This window comes from Branchiostoma lanceolatum, chromosome 7 (assembly GCF_035083965.1).
Source record: "Branchiostoma lanceolatum isolate klBraLanc5 chromosome 7, klBraLanc5.hap2, whole genome shotgun sequence".
NCBI classification, from domain to species: Eukaryota; Metazoa; Chordata; class Leptocardii; order Amphioxiformes; family Branchiostomatidae; genus Branchiostoma; species Branchiostoma lanceolatum.
The window spans coordinates 2,737,196-2,757,235 of NC_089728.1; the positions used below are offsets into that span (position 1 = coordinate 2,737,196).

General features: G+C 42.8%; 1 protein-coding gene across 1 annotated transcript; it reads left to right on the forward strand.

Moving 5' to 3' along the window:
- Positions 1-3,441: 3,441 nt before the first annotated feature.
- On the forward strand, positions 3,442-19,816 carry LOC136438500 (glycine receptor subunit alpha-2-like). Its single transcript, XM_066433307.1, has 9 exons — positions 3,442-3,947; positions 7,735-7,802; positions 13,466-13,677; positions 14,879-14,961; positions 16,476-16,628; positions 17,553-17,723; positions 18,235-18,369; positions 18,731-18,951; positions 19,596-19,816. The coding sequence occupies exons 1-9, from the start codon at positions 3,776-3,778 to the stop codon at positions 19,794-19,796; spliced, it is 1,416 nt and encodes a 471-aa protein (XP_066289404.1). The 5' UTR covers positions 3,442-3,775; the 3' UTR covers positions 19,797-19,816.
- The last annotated feature ends 224 nt before the right edge of the window (positions 19,817-20,040 follow it).

Consider the following 20,040-nt stretch of genomic DNA (forward strand, 5'->3'; position numbering starts at 1 on the left):
CCTCCAGCCAGAAACAAACGTGTCTTTCAGGCGTTCTTTGAACACGTTACCAAAATGCTTGGCGTCAACTGTTGGGTTTAGCCAAACATTTTGGAAGCCGTGTCGGCATAATATATCTCGCACATGAACGGCCCAGTCCTGCTCCTGTTCTACAGCAATATGATAAGCTTTTTTAACTATTCTGTCATTAGGAAGGTTTTGTATTCTAATCCAATATTTGATAAGTTGTGTCTGGGCTTCTATATACAGTGGAAATGTGCCGAGTTCACCCCTTACGGCGGCATTAACGGAACTTCTGGGAACTTGAAGTAGCGTTTTACAGTAATTGAGGAGAACATACTCTAGATCGCATGAGCAATGTTAACAGCATGAAATTGCTGTATAATGTACATGATATCAATGTTAACAGCATGAAGTTGCCATATATATATGCATGACCAATGTTAATATCATGATGAAATTGCTGTATATGTACATTGTCAATGTTAACAGCTTCTGTATAACCACAACGATTTCACTTCAGCCTAAGAACTATCCGTGACGCACTTTGTGTATTGAGAAATGACCTTCAATCACCTAGGTCAGATAGATGATTACAGAACCTCAATATTTAATTTCGGCCTGTACTTGACCGCACACCTCTATCATGTTTGCCAATACTTGCCCATTCCCTGTCAGAAGGAGCTCTGGTGCTCTTATTACTGAGCATTGCCATTGGTACGCCAAAAATATTTACTCAATCAACTGGATAAAATTTTGAAACTATATACATATCTTACTACCTGGATGTCTAACCTTCATTAACGTATTGCCATTGGTGCCCAATGAGTAACGGTGTCCGATACGCTCCACCTGGTTAACGTTCCTTCTATTGTACTTGTGGCTTTGGTCATTGGTCATCGGGTGACGGAAGAGAAGATATGATTCTGTAGTCTCCAAGCAGACCCAACGGTTGCAAAGACCGTATCCACTGGCAGAAGGAGTTTTTATGCCGACGGTGCCGAGTGTGGCGGATTCTTAAACGCACGTGCAGAGGTTTGACGCCTGTATCTATATAGATGACCGATGTTAACAGCATGGCGCCTGAAACTCCACCATACACGGAACAGACTGCTTAACGTCTCCTCTGCCGGACGGTCCGCTCTTTTAGTATTCCATCAGTTCCTCCGGAGCCGTCTGGCAGACTACCAAAAACCATTATCCACTTGAACCCAGGATTTACCGTTAAGTAAAAGTCCCAGACTTTTATAAAACGGCCCATCAAGCATGGGGGTTTCTATAGAATCCCTCAGCAGGGACGTTCTATCTTCGACAAGTTCAAAGTGACCTGACCTCAATGTGACATTGAACCTACTTTCGACCCTTATAAAATCAATACTGACATTAGATGTGCTGCAAAAGTCCATGGCCAATTGCGCGGTCATTTCGGAGTTTTCATTCATGAATACCAGGTCTATTTAGCCTTGGATGATTGAAAGCAGACAATCTAAACGTATTAACTGGATTGGTCGAAGAACCCTCCGGTCTTTTTACCGGAATCTTGGGAAATGCGAAAGGATGATACCAAGTAATATTGCCGCTGCAGACCATCTAGTCGGCCCAACTGAACTTTACTAAAACTATTCTGACGTGAAAGCTCTTGTTAGTCATTAAGATATTCACATTCTGCTTGAGCAAAGTGACGTCTGGGCTCAGATTTTGTTGGCCTTTATAAGGTATTATCTGCACAATTCGTAGCAGCGATAAAACGCTTTCCCCACTTTTCTTCATGACATCTATTGACATCATCCGTTGGAACAATATCAGGCCGGAACAGCACGATGAAATATAATTCTATGCTCAAACTCACTCACTCAGTCAGTTTGCCCCATTTTCGTACAAAACCAAAGGGAACGTGACCACATGTGACGACAGGAATTACGTATTTGCCACGCTTGGAGACCATCTGGGACAGTGTTCGATACTTTTCACGTTCCTCGGGCGGGCGTATCAATCTTCCCCTCCATGTAGCCTCGATATTACTCTCCAAGCAGAGGTTGGGATTCGGCTTGTTTTTGACGTCTTTTATTTTGCCATGATGATGATGATTGGCACTGTTTCGTTATATCGACAACCCCAATGTGTTGAAGTGATTAGGTTTATAACTCATCGAAGCTTCCGTCTGCCTGCAGAGGTTGCGGTTGGCGACATACAGAAACCGTGACAAAACAGAAAGCCCGACAAAACGCTAGCTAACAAGACGTCAAAAGCAAGCCGAACCCCAACCTCTGCACTCGATATCACCTGAGGATGATTCTGCACACAGCCACTGATCAGTGAGGCTGGCTCACCGCAGCCAGGTCGCTAGGAAAGCAGCCCACTCTAAGTGGGATTTAGAGTGGGATCTACGGGATGACCTGTTAAGCCTTATATAGGGCATCGTCATGTAAGGATCGCGTCTGAATCGGAGGTAAAGCTTTACGTACACGCTCCAACACAACTGTGAATAATTTTACATTCCTCTTATGCTTAGGTCCCAGTTACGCCGGTGCCCGTCGGGGTGTAGTCCCGGCCGGGCCCCTAAGCCACACATTTGTCCCGGCGGACTGCCGGGTACCGGGGGATTCCTCCCGGTGCTCGCACGATTAACTTTTTGTTACCGGGCCCCGCGTTCAAATTACGGGATGACCTGTTGAGCCTTATATACTGCACCTTCATTTCAGTCTCGCCTCTGAATTGTACACGCTCGAACAACCTGTGTAACGTCAGGATGAGACCCTCTTGGCGGGGCTGATGCCAGCCAATAAAAGTCACGCGAGGAACAACGGGCTCTATTGTGCTCTAGGGGCAGCCATTGTAACCGACAAATGACAATTTAGTGTTCCATTAATATTTGATTCTTATATATGACAGCAGCCATTTTGGAGTTTTCCTTTATAAAATGTGATTACACCTGCATGATATGAAATATTAGGTACATGCTTTCAACTCATTGGCTAAAACAGTCGAGAGTGAAGATATGGTAAAAATATTGTGCTTGGAACAGTCAAATGACCCCTAAGAATTTCATGGAACTTGCCTCAAGAACAAAAGGATCGACAGGCAAGCTTGCGGTGCGACCAAAGTGATCTCTATTGGTTGATTATAACACATATTGTGGTTGATTTTAACGATAACCTTTTTGAACTTCAAGCTGTGTTTCTAATTGGAGATTTAATGTGCAATAATGTCACGTAATGTAATGTAATAATAATACATTTACATGATTTGATCTTTTTTCCATTCCACTTGTTGCAAGATCAATACCTATAAAATGAGCGTACCAAATGATAGTCACGGGGGATTTGACGGATGTCCTTGTTTAACGCGCCGTGCCCATTGGTACCGACCGATGGGAACACTGTGTTCTGATGCTGAATAGTCCCATTTTGCATTTCATGTAGCCTGCGGTGAACCAGTTGGTTTTCGGACGTTCATCTTAACCTAAAGCTATGCCCATCACTGGTATCTAATGAAGACGGAGGGGTGAATTACACTGGATCTGTGCTGCATTAAAAAATGCACCCATAAGGTTTTGTGGTTACGTCCAAATATGGATTGAGCGACGCCCATCAAGATCTCATCAGTACGCCTGTTCGGAAAATTTCGCAACGTTTCGGTCTTGTTCGTCGTTCGTTCGCCGGCAGCAGTTGCACGTGACTAAAGACGATGATATAAGGAGGAGTCGTTTTCTGTATGCACACAAGAGGCTGGAATTCAGGACAGAAGGCTGAGAGACTTTACCAGTAGTTTCGTCATGTGGGCGCCGGGAAAAGATGTCTTCGTCCTGTTATCACTGGTGTCGGCCCTCCGGTGCCGTGCGGACACGATAAGTGAGTTTGCGGAGGACGACGATGATGACCACAACCACGAAATTCTACGAGTTCTCCCAAATACTTACAACTGGACTCACAGACCTAGGATTCGAGGTATGTTGTCATTTTCTCTGTCTAGTGCGTTCAGTTGCTTTGTTTGCTCCTAACACTATGACCACACTATGGCTACTGGGACGGGACAACTACCTTTCGTTCCGTATGGGGCACAGTATCTATCTTATCACGGTGATCTTATCCAGTTCGTCTAGAAGCGTGGTTTTATGTATCACAAGGCACGTATCTGGCTAGGAGGCAGTACTAGCTAGTGCTAGCTATGTAGTCGAAGTGGACGAGCAACGTTTGGAACGGAAACAGACAGGGTCGATTCCTTACATTAGCTTCACCTTCTAAATCAGCTGCACATTCAACGTAGCGAGGACCATTTCCTCTCCGAGTCCCACTTAAGAACCACAATTACAGTTACGTGTGCTATCTTAAATCTGCTCCGCATCTTGTGAAGCAGTCAGCAGTGTCGGGATACTTACTATCGACTTTGACGTTATGTCGTTCACGGTGATTCACTTCAATATGTCATAGCGGGCTAATGCTTTGTTAACCTGAAAATGTTCTCAGTATAATTGCTTTATATACCGTCTTGCAAGGTTTGTTAGTAGATCGATAAAGATTGAAACATTGTTTGTGCTGCAATATACCGGAAGAGTATTTACTTGCAAGCCATGCCAGTGCAGATAGAACGCGATCCCTCATGTGTAGAACTGTAGCAGTGGTACGTTGGTAATATGATTAACATGTAGGAAACGATGTTTATCACAAGGGTTATTCTATAGCTCTTGGGACATTTCTACTAATGCGTTATCAAAACCTGGTTATCTGATTGTACGTAAGTAGTGTTTCTCTTTCATACAGAACCGTCAGTCCAGTCTGCCTGTAAGTTGATAAAAATCATGCGCCAAATGAAAGTCCAGCGTTCTATATGACCTCCTATGAGTAATACGTGGAACCGACCTAATAATACACTGATATTCTTTACGCATTATCTATCACTATCGATTCGGCTTCCATAATCCTGGCTACGTTTGCAAAATTCATTACTCGCCGATGTGGAAATGAATAAAACTCTATAAACTGATTATGTGGTTCAAAAGTGCAAAGGACTGTCCCAGTCCATAAAGTTGTACGGGGAGATGGCCATATGCCAAGATATCATATCTGATGATCTGTCCTTAAAGTAAGAGCAATTGAGTTAAGGGCTCATGGATCCCACAAAAGTTATCAAGAAAGCGCTCGACAAGGGAAATCTCTAGCCTCCACTAGGACATCCTACGGGCGTATGGATCGTATAATTTGGCAGAAAAATGAAGAATTAGCCAGTAGAGTCAGTCCACAGTGAAGATCACATTTCGCGGAGCCTTCCAATGAAACCCAGGCAAATATTCTCCCTATTGCCGGCGTAGTTAGTCTGGTAGAGGCAAGGAAATTTCCAAAAATAATTTTGACAAAATACTCTCGTTCCAGAACTGATTTTAACAGAATGGTAATTTCCATCTATATCTGGATTGTCTCGTAATTCTCCTTATATAGAAAAACAATTGAAGGTATTGTCTTCCAGTTTCAAAAATATAGGTCCAGTCCCTAGAGTATATCTCTCTTTTTAGACGTTTACAACCTGAACCCTCCACTGTTTCATTTATTACATGATCTTCCCAGGGGATATTCCTACGTGGAAGCGATCATTATCTAGAAAATGCCCAACTGATCTCCTGATGAATGTTGCTCGTGGTGCTAACGATAACGGGAGGCAGCCTTCACACTTGACCATTGGCAGCAAGGTGCTTCAGACTATCCTAAGAAATCACATTTTGATCAGCTATTTATTTATTGGTTTGGCTGTTCAGGACACACAGCCAGGGCTGCCCGACTAGCCTGTGGTTATTACAAAGGGCTAGTCCTGCTGACAAGGACAAGAAAGGAATTTTGACATGGACAGTATAACAAGCTATAACAATATTCTAAGTACATTTACGTAAAAACTATAGTATATAGATGATTATAAAATGATGTCTATAATGGTATCTACATCGAAAAGGCAGGATCAGTACGTATACATATGTGGGTCGCCTAGACAGTCCCAGAGTTTCCTTTTGATCATTGTTATGCATTACGTGTTACCATTCCAATCAAGAGCACAAGAGTCAAATCAACCCGTATAACACCTCTTTCATCAATGCAAGTGTAGATTCTTTAGTGCGATGACTTGACTGACGAGTGTCTACTGAAAATCTACATTCACCTTTATACCTTCATAAAAATAACCTTCAGACATTTGATGCTATTGGTTTGAAGAATACGTGTCCCCTGTCCCCCTGTGGTATAAAGAGCGAGGACTTGGATTATCTACCGTTGAATTGTGAGGCACGACCAGAGCTAACACCATCTATAGCACCATGTCATTATACAAATGCTCTTTTGAGTCGACATATTCCTCGATGGTCTCACCTAGCAAGGCGTGTTAAATTTTATACGTTCAAGTGCGCAATTGAACCCTTAGGATCTTCTGCCATCAGTCGACCCAACTACCTGCGGCATGGTCCTCTGTCCCTTGGGTATCTGAGAATGAATATTGAAGAATAACCTTAGCCTGCGAGAACTGTAAGGAGCAACTGCTGGAGGGATATCTGTTGGCCATCAGTGAATCATTCATGAGAGGGGAGTTTTGAAGGTCATGCGTGCTCCCTTCATCAGTGTTCCGAATAGTGATAAGGAAAGTTTTTATTAGACTACCTCACTAGCGTAAAGTCAATTTACACCGCAGCTTTTGGACTCGGGCTTCCAGATAGGTGTCTTCATCATGGTGTTACCGTAGTTGCGTTGAAAGAGGCTATTCACGGAAGTAATATGATACAACTTAATACAACTTCATTTTATTCCAGCCTTTCTATTAACGCTTGTTACTCCGCACCCAATCTTCAATTTCGACACCCGGGAAAATAATCAAGACCAGGCACAGACGTGCGTAGAATATAACGGTTTAAAACTGGGGCAATGCCTGGCTGTCTGTAATGACTGGGTTAGTTGAACACCTGTGTACCTTTTGCTTAGAGACATGATAGTGACATTAGCAAACCCGTGAATGGGGGAAGATCTCAGGTACAGATGGGCATCCATGGTCTTTATCCATGACCATTACCGGGATCTGTATTGGTTCTGGTCTTACAGCTCGATGCCATGCAAGAAATATTGACAATAACTGACTCAGCAGCCATGTTAGACTTGTTAACAGTGATGTTGAAATGCATGTTAGTGGAAAATTGTCTTTTAAGACAATTTGCCACTAACATGCGTATTAAAATACGCAGTACGATTTTGTACTGTCCGCAAGGCACATGATCAATTACACTTTGGAACTGCTCCCATAGCTAGCCATTGACGTCAAGGCAAACCTGCAATCAACGATTTTTTTTCTTCAATAATCCCTTTGTGTTTGTCACATCCACGTCACTCATCCAGCTTTTCTGGTCAGTTATGGTGTTTATTCATACCTCATTAGGTATTGGGGAAGCATTGCGAAGTGCAAACGAAATTTAACGCACGCGTTTGTTATTGCATCTAACATTGGATTTCACAGACTTTCCCAGAAGGGGCAATTTGAAATACTATGTGTTTCGTCTTCCATTACAAGAATGGTCCCACAAGCTAGAGGAATGAGCGAGCAAACGAAGCATGTCGTGGATTGATCGTTTTGCCACTTGATCAACTGGCTGCACCAGCGAGATGCCTGGCAGGTAATTACCTGATCATTGGCCTGTGTCCTACAGTCACACGTTGATGAACAGTGGAGCTTATCATTGTAAACCATCTTCCTCTTTTTCCTCACCCACAGGACGCTGGCTGGACGTGACGTGTGCGGCACACATACTGAACTTCGGTGCTGTGTCTGAACAAACTATGGTGAGTCCTGCCGTGTCAGTAAGTGGCGGAAGAAGAGCTCCTATAAGTAGATAACGGACTAAGGGTTTATCCTCCGAACCAAGCCATTGTTCACACTCTGCCTCGCTGTCTGCCTGTGGCAGGCATGATCGATGCCCAGGTAATACAGCTTAGGGCCCTGTCACACTTGTGCGTATATTTAAGGGCGCGTGAGTTGCGCATTATTTGGTTTGAGTGAGGTTTGCGGGGAAAAAAATGTTTTCTACTTTGACCCACCGTTGTACAGGCTAGTGATCGAACCTAAGAAATCACTTATTCGGCTGCAAACTTAACCTAAAGCAGAAACATGTTAATACGCAACTCTTGCGGACTTGTCTATACGCACAAGTGTGACAGGGGCTTTACACACCCTATCTACAAGGGCGGCGACCTCGCTGCGATCGCGCTGCGACCTATAATTTGACAGATCGCCCAAGGAATTTCATAGATAAAAAACGAAACGTTTACGCTTTATACGTTTTGTTACCTTTTCAGTAATACTTTTACATTGCTCGTGATATTGCAGTTATGGAAAACAAGGGGTTGCACAATTCCCATTTAGGTCGCAGCGAGGTCGAAGCGCCATCGCCGTCTAGTGGAATGGGGGCATCAGTGAGCCTTGCATCCTCCACCAGGAATTACTTTTTAAGCTAGCGGTGCGAGGTCACGATTTTACGGCATTTGTTTCGTCCATTACCGTTTCTGATCGATACGTTAGGATTACTCCGAGGTTTTCACGGATCAGGTCGTCGTTGTGTGGTGTTGGCATCTGGCTATACGTTACGTTTGCCCTACTTTACGGGGTAAAGCTGGGGGTGTTATTAGACCTGCGGTGACTAATGGATTTTCTTCAATGAAGCCTCATGACCACGGTCACAGATCGTTCTGCTGATTCTGAATCAAGGGCAATGTCTGTGATTAACAGTTTACAGCTTCATTAGTCTTTAAGCGGATGCTGGGATGGGACTTGTAAATTTTATTGGCTGTCTGGTCATTTTACCGCGCAGCAATTCCAAAGGAACAACGGCGCAGCCAGATTTTCCATCGCAGCATCTGCAACCTAGTTGAATGTGGCAATGATGTTTCTGATAAGCCAAAAAAATGTTCATCAAACGTCGTTTCGAATCACTGCGTCGAGTAAATGAAATAGGCATGCAAAGTAAAAGTTTCAATCATTGTACAAAGTCGTTAAAACTCATTTGTAAACTTCTGGAAACGTTTGCCTTCATCTCAATGTGATTGTGGCGTCATGCTGAACGTGTTATTACTCCGGGTAGGGAAATCTGTCTTAGTCTTAGTCTTAGTCTTAGTCTTAGTCTTAGTCTTAGTCTTAGTCTTAGTCTTAGTCTTAGTCTTAGTCTTAGTCTTAGTCTTAGTCTTAGTCTTATGTGAGAACAAGAAAGATAAAAGTTCTCGCCGACTTAGCAAAGGCCTTGGATTACTGGGATATGGGAAGGCCCATGTGGTGGGCCAACCCGACCTGAACTTCAGTAAACCTATAAAGGGCCTCCAAACTGACACGAATCGTCCCTGATGCGATCCCCAATAGACGATCAGTACGCCAAGGTCACCTAACGTGGGAAATCCATGACTGATTGGCGTAACGTTATTTCTTGTATTGTTCAATCTCCGACGATCAATGGTTACCTAACCGTGGAACTGTGCGTCTAATAACCTAAGTGTGAGTCTAATCAGTGCCAGGACCGGTGGGAACGTTGTTAACCAGAGCACAGTTACAGTCTGGATCCTATTCTAGGCATACAAGGCATTGTTATTTACAAGAAAAGAAGAGAATAACTTGTGCAATAGCGACACGGATCACGCTAGCTGGCAAGTGATGAAACGTTTCCTTTTTGGCTCAGGTTTCTCCTACAGTTTATGTTGCTACGCGTGATGCTTCTGTCCCATTTCCAATCCGGGGCCCGGAGTAATTTTGTTCTTGTGTCTTATGTTGTCTTTTAAATCACATATTTCGTTCCAACAGGCTGTCCGGTCGTTATGTAATCCAGTATGAAGAATCAAATTGTTCTCCAACTAAATCTTTAAAAAAACGCAGACAGTCAGCGGAATTTTTGACAGCCGGGGTTCTCCTTTGACCCAATGTTAATGTCAGACTTGACTAAAACTCACGCAGATCATGGGATCAGAAAGGTGAGGAAGACTTGAAGAACTAAACTAAAATTCCGTTGACTACGTTTTTAGGTACAGAATAGTTCAATTCTTCACTATGTATTTTACCAAGTCAACTTTCCTGATAATGTGATCCGTTGTTTAATGATTGTTGTGAAGGCTGGGGCTGGCTAACGTTCAAGAATATATGCTGGGTGATGGCTTATTCTTCCTAATTGGACTCAGAGGTCCCTTGTCATATTTGCTCGATCCGCGGACCGAATGGACGGTTGAATAAATGATGTGCTTCGGCGGAGCCTAATGCGGTGAAGACTTGATTAAGATACTCCAGTGGCGTTGCTGTCACACCGACGTCTCGCTTAAAACCCAACGACCTACAGCCGCCGATACAGATTAGTACAAGGGACGGAAAGCAACGCTTGCGTTAATGCTTCGGTCCCATTCCCAATCCGGGGCCCGGCCGGGCTGTTTGCGAAAATGAAATGAAAATAAGAAATCGAGAAATAAAATAAAAATGAAAAATCGAGAAATTGCACAATATATAGTTAGGAGTATTTTTTTACGTTTTGTGTCTTTTGTTGTCTTTCATATCATATTATCGTTCCCACAAGCTGCCCGGCCGGGCTCCGGATTGGAAATGGGACCGTAGCGTTAACCAGGCACTGCGGTGGCTAATGACATAGTCGAAACTTCGTAAGGCAATATCGCAGCCATCGATGTTCCGACTTTTAAACTATTACGATTAGATAAAGATCAGAATCGAAACACTGTCCAAGTGAGGCAAAGGCTATGACATTAACAGAGCATCTACTAGTGCCCATAAAGTGTTCCCTTATTGTAGATAATGTGATAGATACATTAAAGTGACTTTAAAGGCAATTATCAAGAATCATAAAACAGTTTACCGCAGACCACAATTTGAGATGATTGCGAGGTACCATATAATTTTGACAAATTGTTTCCCCTATACAACCGGCGCCAGATAAATGCAATTATGCACCCCAAGTGAGTTTCTATCATTATGTGCCGACGCAGTGATCCTCGTATAATGCAGAGTATGCTCTTTTATACAATTGGCCCGTATGTGCTGTCACGAGCAGGGAATATAAAAGTGTCATACAGGCTTCTCACTCTTTAATGGAATATCGCAACATCATACTGCATCATTTTACCCCATGCAATCTCATAGTATGTAATGTGAAGTTGGTACGAAGTATAAACATCAAAGGAGATGAGGCTAGATAGCGGCATCATGAATGATATCAACATCATCATTAAAGGTTATTTTGTTATGTGAAATAGCTCAAAGCGATCAATGAGGGAGTGGCATGCGAACAAAAGTGTCAGTCCTTATACAATGTGGCCCTTTACACAGTAGCATGAAAAGCAGCAATAATAGGCTGTACTTAAAAGTATGACATCTGACTAAAGTTAACTTCATTGCCAACAGATTGCGATGTGAAACGCGCCATATAACAAGCAATCTAATTCTGCTCGCTTTACATTACCTGTTGGTATGTTAGAGCAAGTATTCTCGATTTATGACACATAATTTTAACGAATGAAGCACTTCGAAACGCATGGGTGTCTTATCCCATCCTAATACTTCTAATAAAAATCTGTTAAGGCGGTGAATCCGTCTTCGTTTGACCTTACGTTCTTCGTCGTGCTGACCTTTGGTCTTAATTGGGATATTTCCAACCCCCTCGTGACGTGTAATGGTGACCCTTTTCCTGCAGAAAACTCATAAAAATCCGTCATTGTCCAAACCGATCAGACAACAGCAGTGGACACAGCAGGCTGTTATCCACATAAGAACGGGTCACCTGCACTTGCTAGTGGGTGGTCAATTTCAAATGCAGAGTAATGCATTAGCAGTAATGGCTTTCCACCTTGGCTCTACTAAAGAGGCTTATTGTCAACCTTCACATAAGATTATTGTCACCTCCAGTGATCCACTGTGGTACTAGTGCACAGATGGTAGTGTGGTTTGTTGCGGTCACTATACCTTAATTTATGATGAATCATTACGAACACCAGGCGATGCACTTAGACATTCAAAAGCACCAGCTTTTACCCGTGTTTTTAACATTTCCGTATGCTCTGTCATGCTGGGAAGCACGCACTAGTCATCTTGTAAATGCACACGAAACCCCTCGGTATTTAGGTTTGGTACGAGAAAGTTAAGTTAAGTCAAGTCATCAACTTGAAAGTAGGTAAAAAAACATCTCTGAGTGTGGTCCTTCGATTATTCCATTAGGTCACACTACGATTTAGCATAGTCCAGTGGTGACTTATTCACAATAGGAAATATGTCAATCATTGAAAGCACACGGGTGCACTCCTCTCTGATGGATAATGGATATAACACGAAGAGTTTAGTTGAGACTGCATTCAATTCAATCGATTGTTCTTGATTAACAATTTACCATCGTCTAGATATTCATAATTACGTTCACATTTGGAACCAGGCCAATCTTTGAAAACATAAGCCTTCACTTGTCTGTAATGGATAAGGCGTCAGACGGTAATAATGTATAATACGTTACGGACAAAGGTGTCATTGATTCGTTGAGAAGACTAAATGTTCATCCCTGTGCAGACCATTGACACAAAGTCGATGAGAAAAATCTCATCAAGCATCTTTTTGGATATAATTGACACAAAGTCGATGAAAACAATCTCATCAAGCATCTGACGACTTTAAATCAATAGTTTTTGTATGTATCATCTCGAAAATAAGATAACTCATAGCAGTGACTACACTTAGACTTAATTCCTCCATTCAGCTCCTGTGAGATATCTATGATATAGAGATTTCACACGTTATTTCCGAATACATATAAAGCGCTTACCAACAAGCTTTTGATCAGTCCTCTGACCCTTCTCAAGTTGAAATGACCCAAAGCCTATTTCACGTAACCTGAGGAGGATTGATCGAAAGCTTGTCGGTAAGGGATTTACTGTGCGTATTGATATAGGGTGTGAAAATTCTATGATGTCTACTAAAGTCAAGGAACAACTTTCATACAAAGGTATATTCGTGAAGGTGACTTGTAGATACTTTTGTAGCAAAGTTTTACATCTTTGAAGTCCTAAGAAAAATTGAAGGCATCTGATGGAAGGACTTCGTCTCAAACGAAACAGTCCGTCGCAGAACAAACCTACTGCCGGTTAGCTGTAAAATCGCAAAGCAACAGATGATCTTCCTGGCTCACGTCTCCAGGGCGGTTCCTTCTATACTCAGGACGTCATCAAACCGATTTCATCGGAACCCAACCCGGCATGGAAACGCCCAAAAGTTCGCCCTAGAGGAAGATGGGAACACCAAATCTTCCACACCCTCCAAGGGCTGGGGATCACCAGAACAGACTGGAGGGTGACGATCGTTTAGTACATTCAATAGTAATCGTTTGACGACAAAGTATACTAGCACTGACGGGGTAGCGCGGTGCTACTTTAATGGCTACAGATACATAATACTAGTAACACTTACACAATGTTATTCTATTTAGGATTTCGAGGTTAGCCTTCAAGTTGCCCAGGAGTGGAGAGACCACCGCCTGGCTAACCTGACGCGGAGCGCGTGGCTCCCCGTGGACGCTAGCGTGCAGATGTGGAAACCTCACGTCGACTTCGCCAACACCAAGTCTCTGGACATCGCCACCGCCGAGGAGGAGACCACCATGTGGGTGTCACAGGAAGGTATCGTCAACCTGATTGTCAGGTAAGGTTGGAGAATCATCAAAGGAGCTGCCAATAGAGCAGTGTGTAATACATTAATATGGGTGTCACAGGAAGGTATCGGCAACCTCATTGTCAGGTAAGGTTGGAGAATCATCAAAGGAGCTGCCAATAGAGCAGTGTGTAATACATTAATATGGGTGTCACAGGAAGGCATCGGCAACCTCATTGTCAGGTAAGGTTGGAGAATCATCAAAGGAGCTGCCAATAGAGCAGTGTGTAATACATTAATATGGGTGTCACAGGAAGGTATCGGCAACCTCATTGTCAGGTAAGGTTGGAGAATCATCAAAGGAGCTGCCAATAGAGCAGTGTGTAGTACATTAATATGGGTGTCACAGGAAGGCATCGTCAACCTCATTGTCACTGAGGTAAGGTTGGAGAATCATCAAAGGAGCTGCCAATAGAGCAGCGTGTAGTATGGGTGTCACAGGAAGGCATCGTCATCCTCATTGTCAGGTAAGGTTGTAGAGGTTCTGAAGGAGTTATGTTGTCAGTAGTATAGTGTTAAGCACATTTTCTTCATATCCATATTCGCAAAAGAATCACCAATGATTTCAGAATCACCAAATGATATACTGTATTAATTGTACATGTACAATAGCATGGTGTGCAGCACACGTATATTGATTCTCATTTTGAAGAATTGCCAAATATGTGAGACTCAACAAAGGATCCATATTTCCATGGCTCCGTGTTCAGAACATTACTATCTCTGGCAAGTTCCTTCTGTGGAGTCGCCAGTGCCTTGAGAACCAACAAAGGATCTATGGGGTCGTGTGGCGTAACGGCAGGTTGTTCGACTCAGAACCAAGAGGTCCCGAGTTCGAATCCCCCTGACTCCACCGATGTTGTGCCCTTGGGAAATGCACTTTACACGCCCAGTTGTATAAAAATAAAAATGGGTATGTTGTTATCTGTACGTGTCAAAAACCGAACTGAAAAAAGGATCTAGGCTGCCAACAGCACAGTTTTCAGCATATTAATATCCATGTTCGTTTGGAAGTATCACAAATATTTGACAATCACCAAATGGTTTATGCTGCCAATAGCAGTGTGTTCAACACAAATGAATATCCATGTTCGCTTGGAAGAATCACCAAAGATTTTCAAGAATCAACAAGGATCTATGTTGTCTATTTTCGTTCAGAATACATTGTTTCAGAAATGTGTATCCTTTCTAGGTATGACATCAAAGCCTCCTGTCAGATGACTCTCCACGCCTTTCCAATGGATCAGCAGATATGCCACATCAGGCTGGACGGATGTATGTAAATTCTCTGTCTCTTATAATCACTTCCATTCTGCGTCTGTATCTGTTTCAGTATCTGTATAGCCGGTACAACTGCCCTTCGGCGTAACACAACAGCTTCTGTATTTGTGTAGCCGGTACAACCGCCCTTCGGCGTAACACACCAGCTTCTGTATTTGTGTGGCTGGTACAACCGCCCTTCGGCGTAACACACCAGCTTTTGTATTTGTGTAGCCGGTATAACCGCCCTTCGGCGTAACACACCAGCTCCATTGAGTATTTACCTGACGTACTGATAGATCGGTAGGATTAGCCTGACAACGTCTCATTGTCTACGTAAAATGAAACGTACATGTATCGAAGAAAATGACCTAGATAGTTGGCGAGTTGTATCGAAGCGTGGAGGGTTAAATCCTCTTCATTACAATCTTGAATGACGTTTTTTAACGAAGCATGTCGTGTCGACCGAAATATTACACTACAAGGAAATTCACACAAAGGTCGGTAGTAATTGGTATCTCCTCGTGGAGCATACATTCTAGATTCTAGGACAAAGCGAACAGCAACAACGTGGATAAGATACTCTGACCTGGACTTAAAGTTTTGCTGTAACCTGTTTTACAAGTTCCAGCTTCCATTCTCACCAGATCACTGATCAGGAAACACTTAGATTTAATTTTCCACGTTTTATTCATAATCAATCGCACCCAATCCCTTAAAGCAATCAATTAGTTCTCGTCACTTCAGGCACCCAATAACGTTAATGGGCCATGTCTGTCGGGAGAAGGACATGGTTTGCGTTTTTGGCAGCCTTCAGCAAACACCTTTCTATGAATTTGAAGTAATCTTGATAAATGGCTATTGGAAGATTACTGCTTGAAATATTTGGTAGAACGGATCTTCCCTCAGACTTCAAGGGCTCGAGAGAATTCATGGTTCATCCCAACTGATCCATACCAATTGTGATGATCAATTAGTTCGATTAGCACGCCTGATCAATGCGATGGGCCATCTGTTTTCAATTCAGCCGCTTAAAACAAGTGACTCACAAACTAAAGTACAGAACCATGTCGACTGCATACTTGCCAATTGGTTGCATTCGAACGCAACAACGTTTTCAATGAAAGCTTCATATGCCATTAATTTCATACATAAAACCGCCAGCGAAAGTAGCCTCCGTTGCAGACTCCTTCCGGCTGTTTTCTTTTTCAAGTTACAGTCATACTATTACATTTTTTTCTTATTGCCGGGAAAACAGCCAGAAGGAGTCTGCAACGGAGGCTAAGCGAAAGCATGTTGAAAGCATCGTTGCACTTATACACGGCCCTTATATGATATTGAACATGACAGACACACCTGTAAAATTTCTCTGTGAGAGTTCTTGATGCCTTGCCAATAACATGATTATGTAACAAATCACTTGTTAATTATTGTATGTGGCAATAAAGTGCGCCTACATTGTGAGTGCAACGTCAGAAAATCTTGTTATCTTTGTTGAAAGTTCATGTCTCTGCCATCCCTACCTGCAGTTGATGACATTCGTCTCGAGTGGGGTTTTCCATCACTGATGACTATGAACACAGTACCAGTCATATCGGATGCAACTGCCTTCCACTCCCAGTTTAAGTTAACGGGAATAACCGCCAAATCCTACGTCACTTCGTTTCTACCATCGGTTCCTGGTAAGCCTAATATTACCTAATGATACTTTGACCTAGTTCTTTTAGTTCTTGGAAAAGGTACTCCAGTTACTGGAAAAGGTCCTCCGGTTCCTGGAACATTTCTCCCGTTCCTGAAAAATTTCCTCTAGTTCCTGGAAAAGCTCCTACAAACAGTTCCTGGACTAGTTTCTTCAGATCCTGGACTAGCTCCCCTAGAAAATGTTCCTGCAGTTCCTGGAAAATTTCCTCCAGTTCCTGGAAAAGTTCCTTCAGTTCCTGGAAAAGTTGTTTCATTTGCTGGAAAATTTCTTCAAGTTCCTAAAAAAGTTTTTCCATTTTCTGGAAAACTTCTTACAGTTTCTCGAAAAGTTCCTCCATTTCTTGGAAAATTTCCTCCAGTTATTGGAAAAGTTCCTTCAGTTCCTGGAAAACTGCGAGAAATAGCATCTCTCCATGCCAAGGAAGAGATGCCTACTACCATACATATGCTTGTTAACCTCATTAAAGATAATGCGAGGCATGATAGGCTCGCAATGCTGTAGACAGTACTTATCACAATGTAATGGAACAAAGTGAAGTATCTGGAGTAAAGATCACCAAAAAGGTCACCAATTAGTGGACCAGGTCTTGAGCAGACGCTTTCGGGCACTCACCTGATTAGCGTACGAATTACTAGTGATCAGTCGTTAATGAGCTATGCGGTGGAAACCAGCATAGAGAATTAAATGTTGATTATGTGACGAGACAAACAGTTATCGTCTGTTCGTCTGTAATGAACTGCCCTAACTTTGATAATAGCGGCTACTTAGACTTACTGCAAAAGACGAGTTTTAGCCGCATATTCTAATATAAAGTGTGTACATTATTGCCGTTATGTTGCATCATACGTGATGATATGTTCTACTGTCAGTCAATTCAATTGTAATACATGCTTGAATGTTGCAGGAAAAGGTTGTACGTTCTCCGAACACACTTGTGACTACACCGACTCGGACGTGTGTCAAACTAGCACGAAACTGTGCGCCGAGGAGGCAGGGTCAGAGGAGTGTGACAAGTGCGTGTACTACACCGGAATTTGTGCAAACACCACCAAGCACTGCGATCTGTTGGACACAGGTTGGCCGTATTAAAGTTTCGGATTGTTTTGTTCCTTGTTTGTTTTGTTCTTTTTAACAATCCTGATGGACGTGCATGGAGCCGGAGATATCTCACTTCTTACTTTAATCAACTACAAAAGCTGCTATGTTAACGCTATTTTCTATATCAATTAGCTAAAGTCAAACCCAAGCTCAAGGAATGTGGTTTTAGGTTTGTTCTGATTGAGACAAACATGACTAGACCGTGTACATGGCACGACACTCGTTTTTTTATGTATCAACAGCAGTTACATGTCTGTAAAGTGAAGAATACTTCCTTATTGGGCCGATTTACACACAAGTTTTCGGAGTCGACTCGGGCTGTGTGTGAGAAGCTTTGGGCTGCTCAGGTGGATATTTCCTACTAGAAAACGCTACTTGAGTGGCCTAGGGGTCATCTTGCACAGTCCTGAGTCGACCCCAAGTCTACTGAAATGCATGTGTAAACCGGGCCAATGCCTGTCTGTCTTATGCATTGATACATCTCACAGGTGATAAGAGCACGTATACGTCACTAGAGATCCAGTTCCACCTGTCGAGGCGGTTCGCCTACCACCTGATGCAGATGTACGTCCCCTCCACCTTCATCGTCATCATGTCATGGATCTCATTCTGGATTGAGATCGGTAAGGTTATAACAATTAAACTTACTTTCAATCCTTTTGAAAGGCATTATATTCTTTTTCTGGAGTGACAGAAATCAAAGGTGATTTTTACATAACTAATTCGATTGTTGGATACATTGGAATGCGTTTGGGTGTATAATTTGGTAATAGCAAGATATATGTAAAGTTTAAATCATAGAACTAAGGGGGTATAACACTATGGTACGTTTTACAAGGACAATAAGCTGAGTTCAATGCAGAATATGTTGATGAATCTTGTCTCTATCGGTCTCTATTGGTCTGAAACCATGGCAAAAAAGCAATACTTTTTCTTCGCTACCAGAGATACATAGATAAAAAATATTTGTTCTCTTTGTACCAGGCGCAGTTCCGGCTCGAGTGTGCCTGGGCGTCCTGACAGTCCTGACCATGACCACGCAGAGTTCGCGCAGCCACGCCATGCAGGAGGTCTCGTACGTCCGAGCTATCGACATCTGGATTGTTGCCTGTCAGCTCTTCGTCTTCACCGCCTTAGTGGAATACGCAGTAACATACAGATACTGGCTTGCCCAGAAGAACGACAGGAGTGCCATTATAGACATGGTTTGTAATGACGTATGTTTCACTTTTCCCGAGATTTATCGTTAAAATGGAACTCATTATCACCAAATACAGAAGGGGCATCTTAATTAGAGGAACTCATTATCACCAAATACAGAAGGGGCATCTTAATTAGATAGTAACATACAGATATTTGCTTGCCCAGAAGAACGACAGGAGTGCCATTATAGACATGGTTTGTAACGACTTATGTATCACTTTTTTCCGAGAATTATCGTGAAAGTGGAACTCATTATCACCAAATACAGAAGGGGCATCTTCATTAGATACCTTTAAACAACGCCTAGAATTAGATGTGTAAAGATGAGGTGTGACAGACATTTCTATGTGTCACGAGCAGCTGTTGTATGCCTGCAAAGCTGGTGTGTACGCCGAAGCGTGGTCACACTGGCTATACAAAATGAATCTCCATGTTTGCATCTACGTTGACCAATGTTTCACAGGAACAATACATGGACCGTTTTCCAAATACATTTGATTCTCCATTTTCTCGGCACGGATACTGAATCTCCTACTCACAAATAGAGCTACTCAGTATCTGTTATACGTTATCCATGATTTATGATCTTCCCATTCCATTTTCCTTCATTAACATCTTTCACGTAACATACTGTTATAATTTTCAGGAAGTCAAACTGACCGAAAATGGTACGTCACCAGATCATCGGCCAATAGAAATGAATGGTGCACATGACAAGCGCAACAACTGCAAATTCATTCCGACTGCTGCCCAGAACATCGACCGGGTTTGCAGGATGATGTTCCCTACAATGTTCGTCCTATTCAACATAACCTATTGGACCGTCTACCTGTCCGACGGCGTGTAACCATCACCACCCAGGAGCACCGGGTGCCTAGGAGGTCAAGAGTGTTGAATACATCATCAAATGAGTCTTCGGTAAATTCGTCGTCGTCGACGACAATGAGAGTTTTTGGACTCAATCATAGGTACGAGAGGTGTGCAACAGGTGAAGCAGAAGTACTTTTAAGCGCCGGCTGAGTGGGTTGTGGAACAGTTATCCTCTGACATCAAAGCTTTCTAAGACAAGCCTTTTCGAGTTGATTGATGAC

What these genes read in the sequence shown, in the direction of transcription:
- LOC136438500 (XM_066433307.1), top strand. Translation starts at nt 3,776, where the DNA reads ATGTGGGCGCCGGGAAAAGATGTCTTCGTCCTGTTATCACTGGTGTCG. An exon ending in TCACAGACCTAGGATTCGAG is followed by an intron (nt 3,948 to 7,734) that starts GTATGTTGTCAT and finishes CCTCACCCACAG; the next exon opens with GACGCTGGCTGGACGTGACG. An exon ending in CTGTGTCTGAACAAACTATG is followed by an intron (nt 7,803 to 13,465) that starts GTGAGTCCTGCC and finishes TATTCTATTTAG; the next exon opens with GATTTCGAGGTTAGCCTTCA.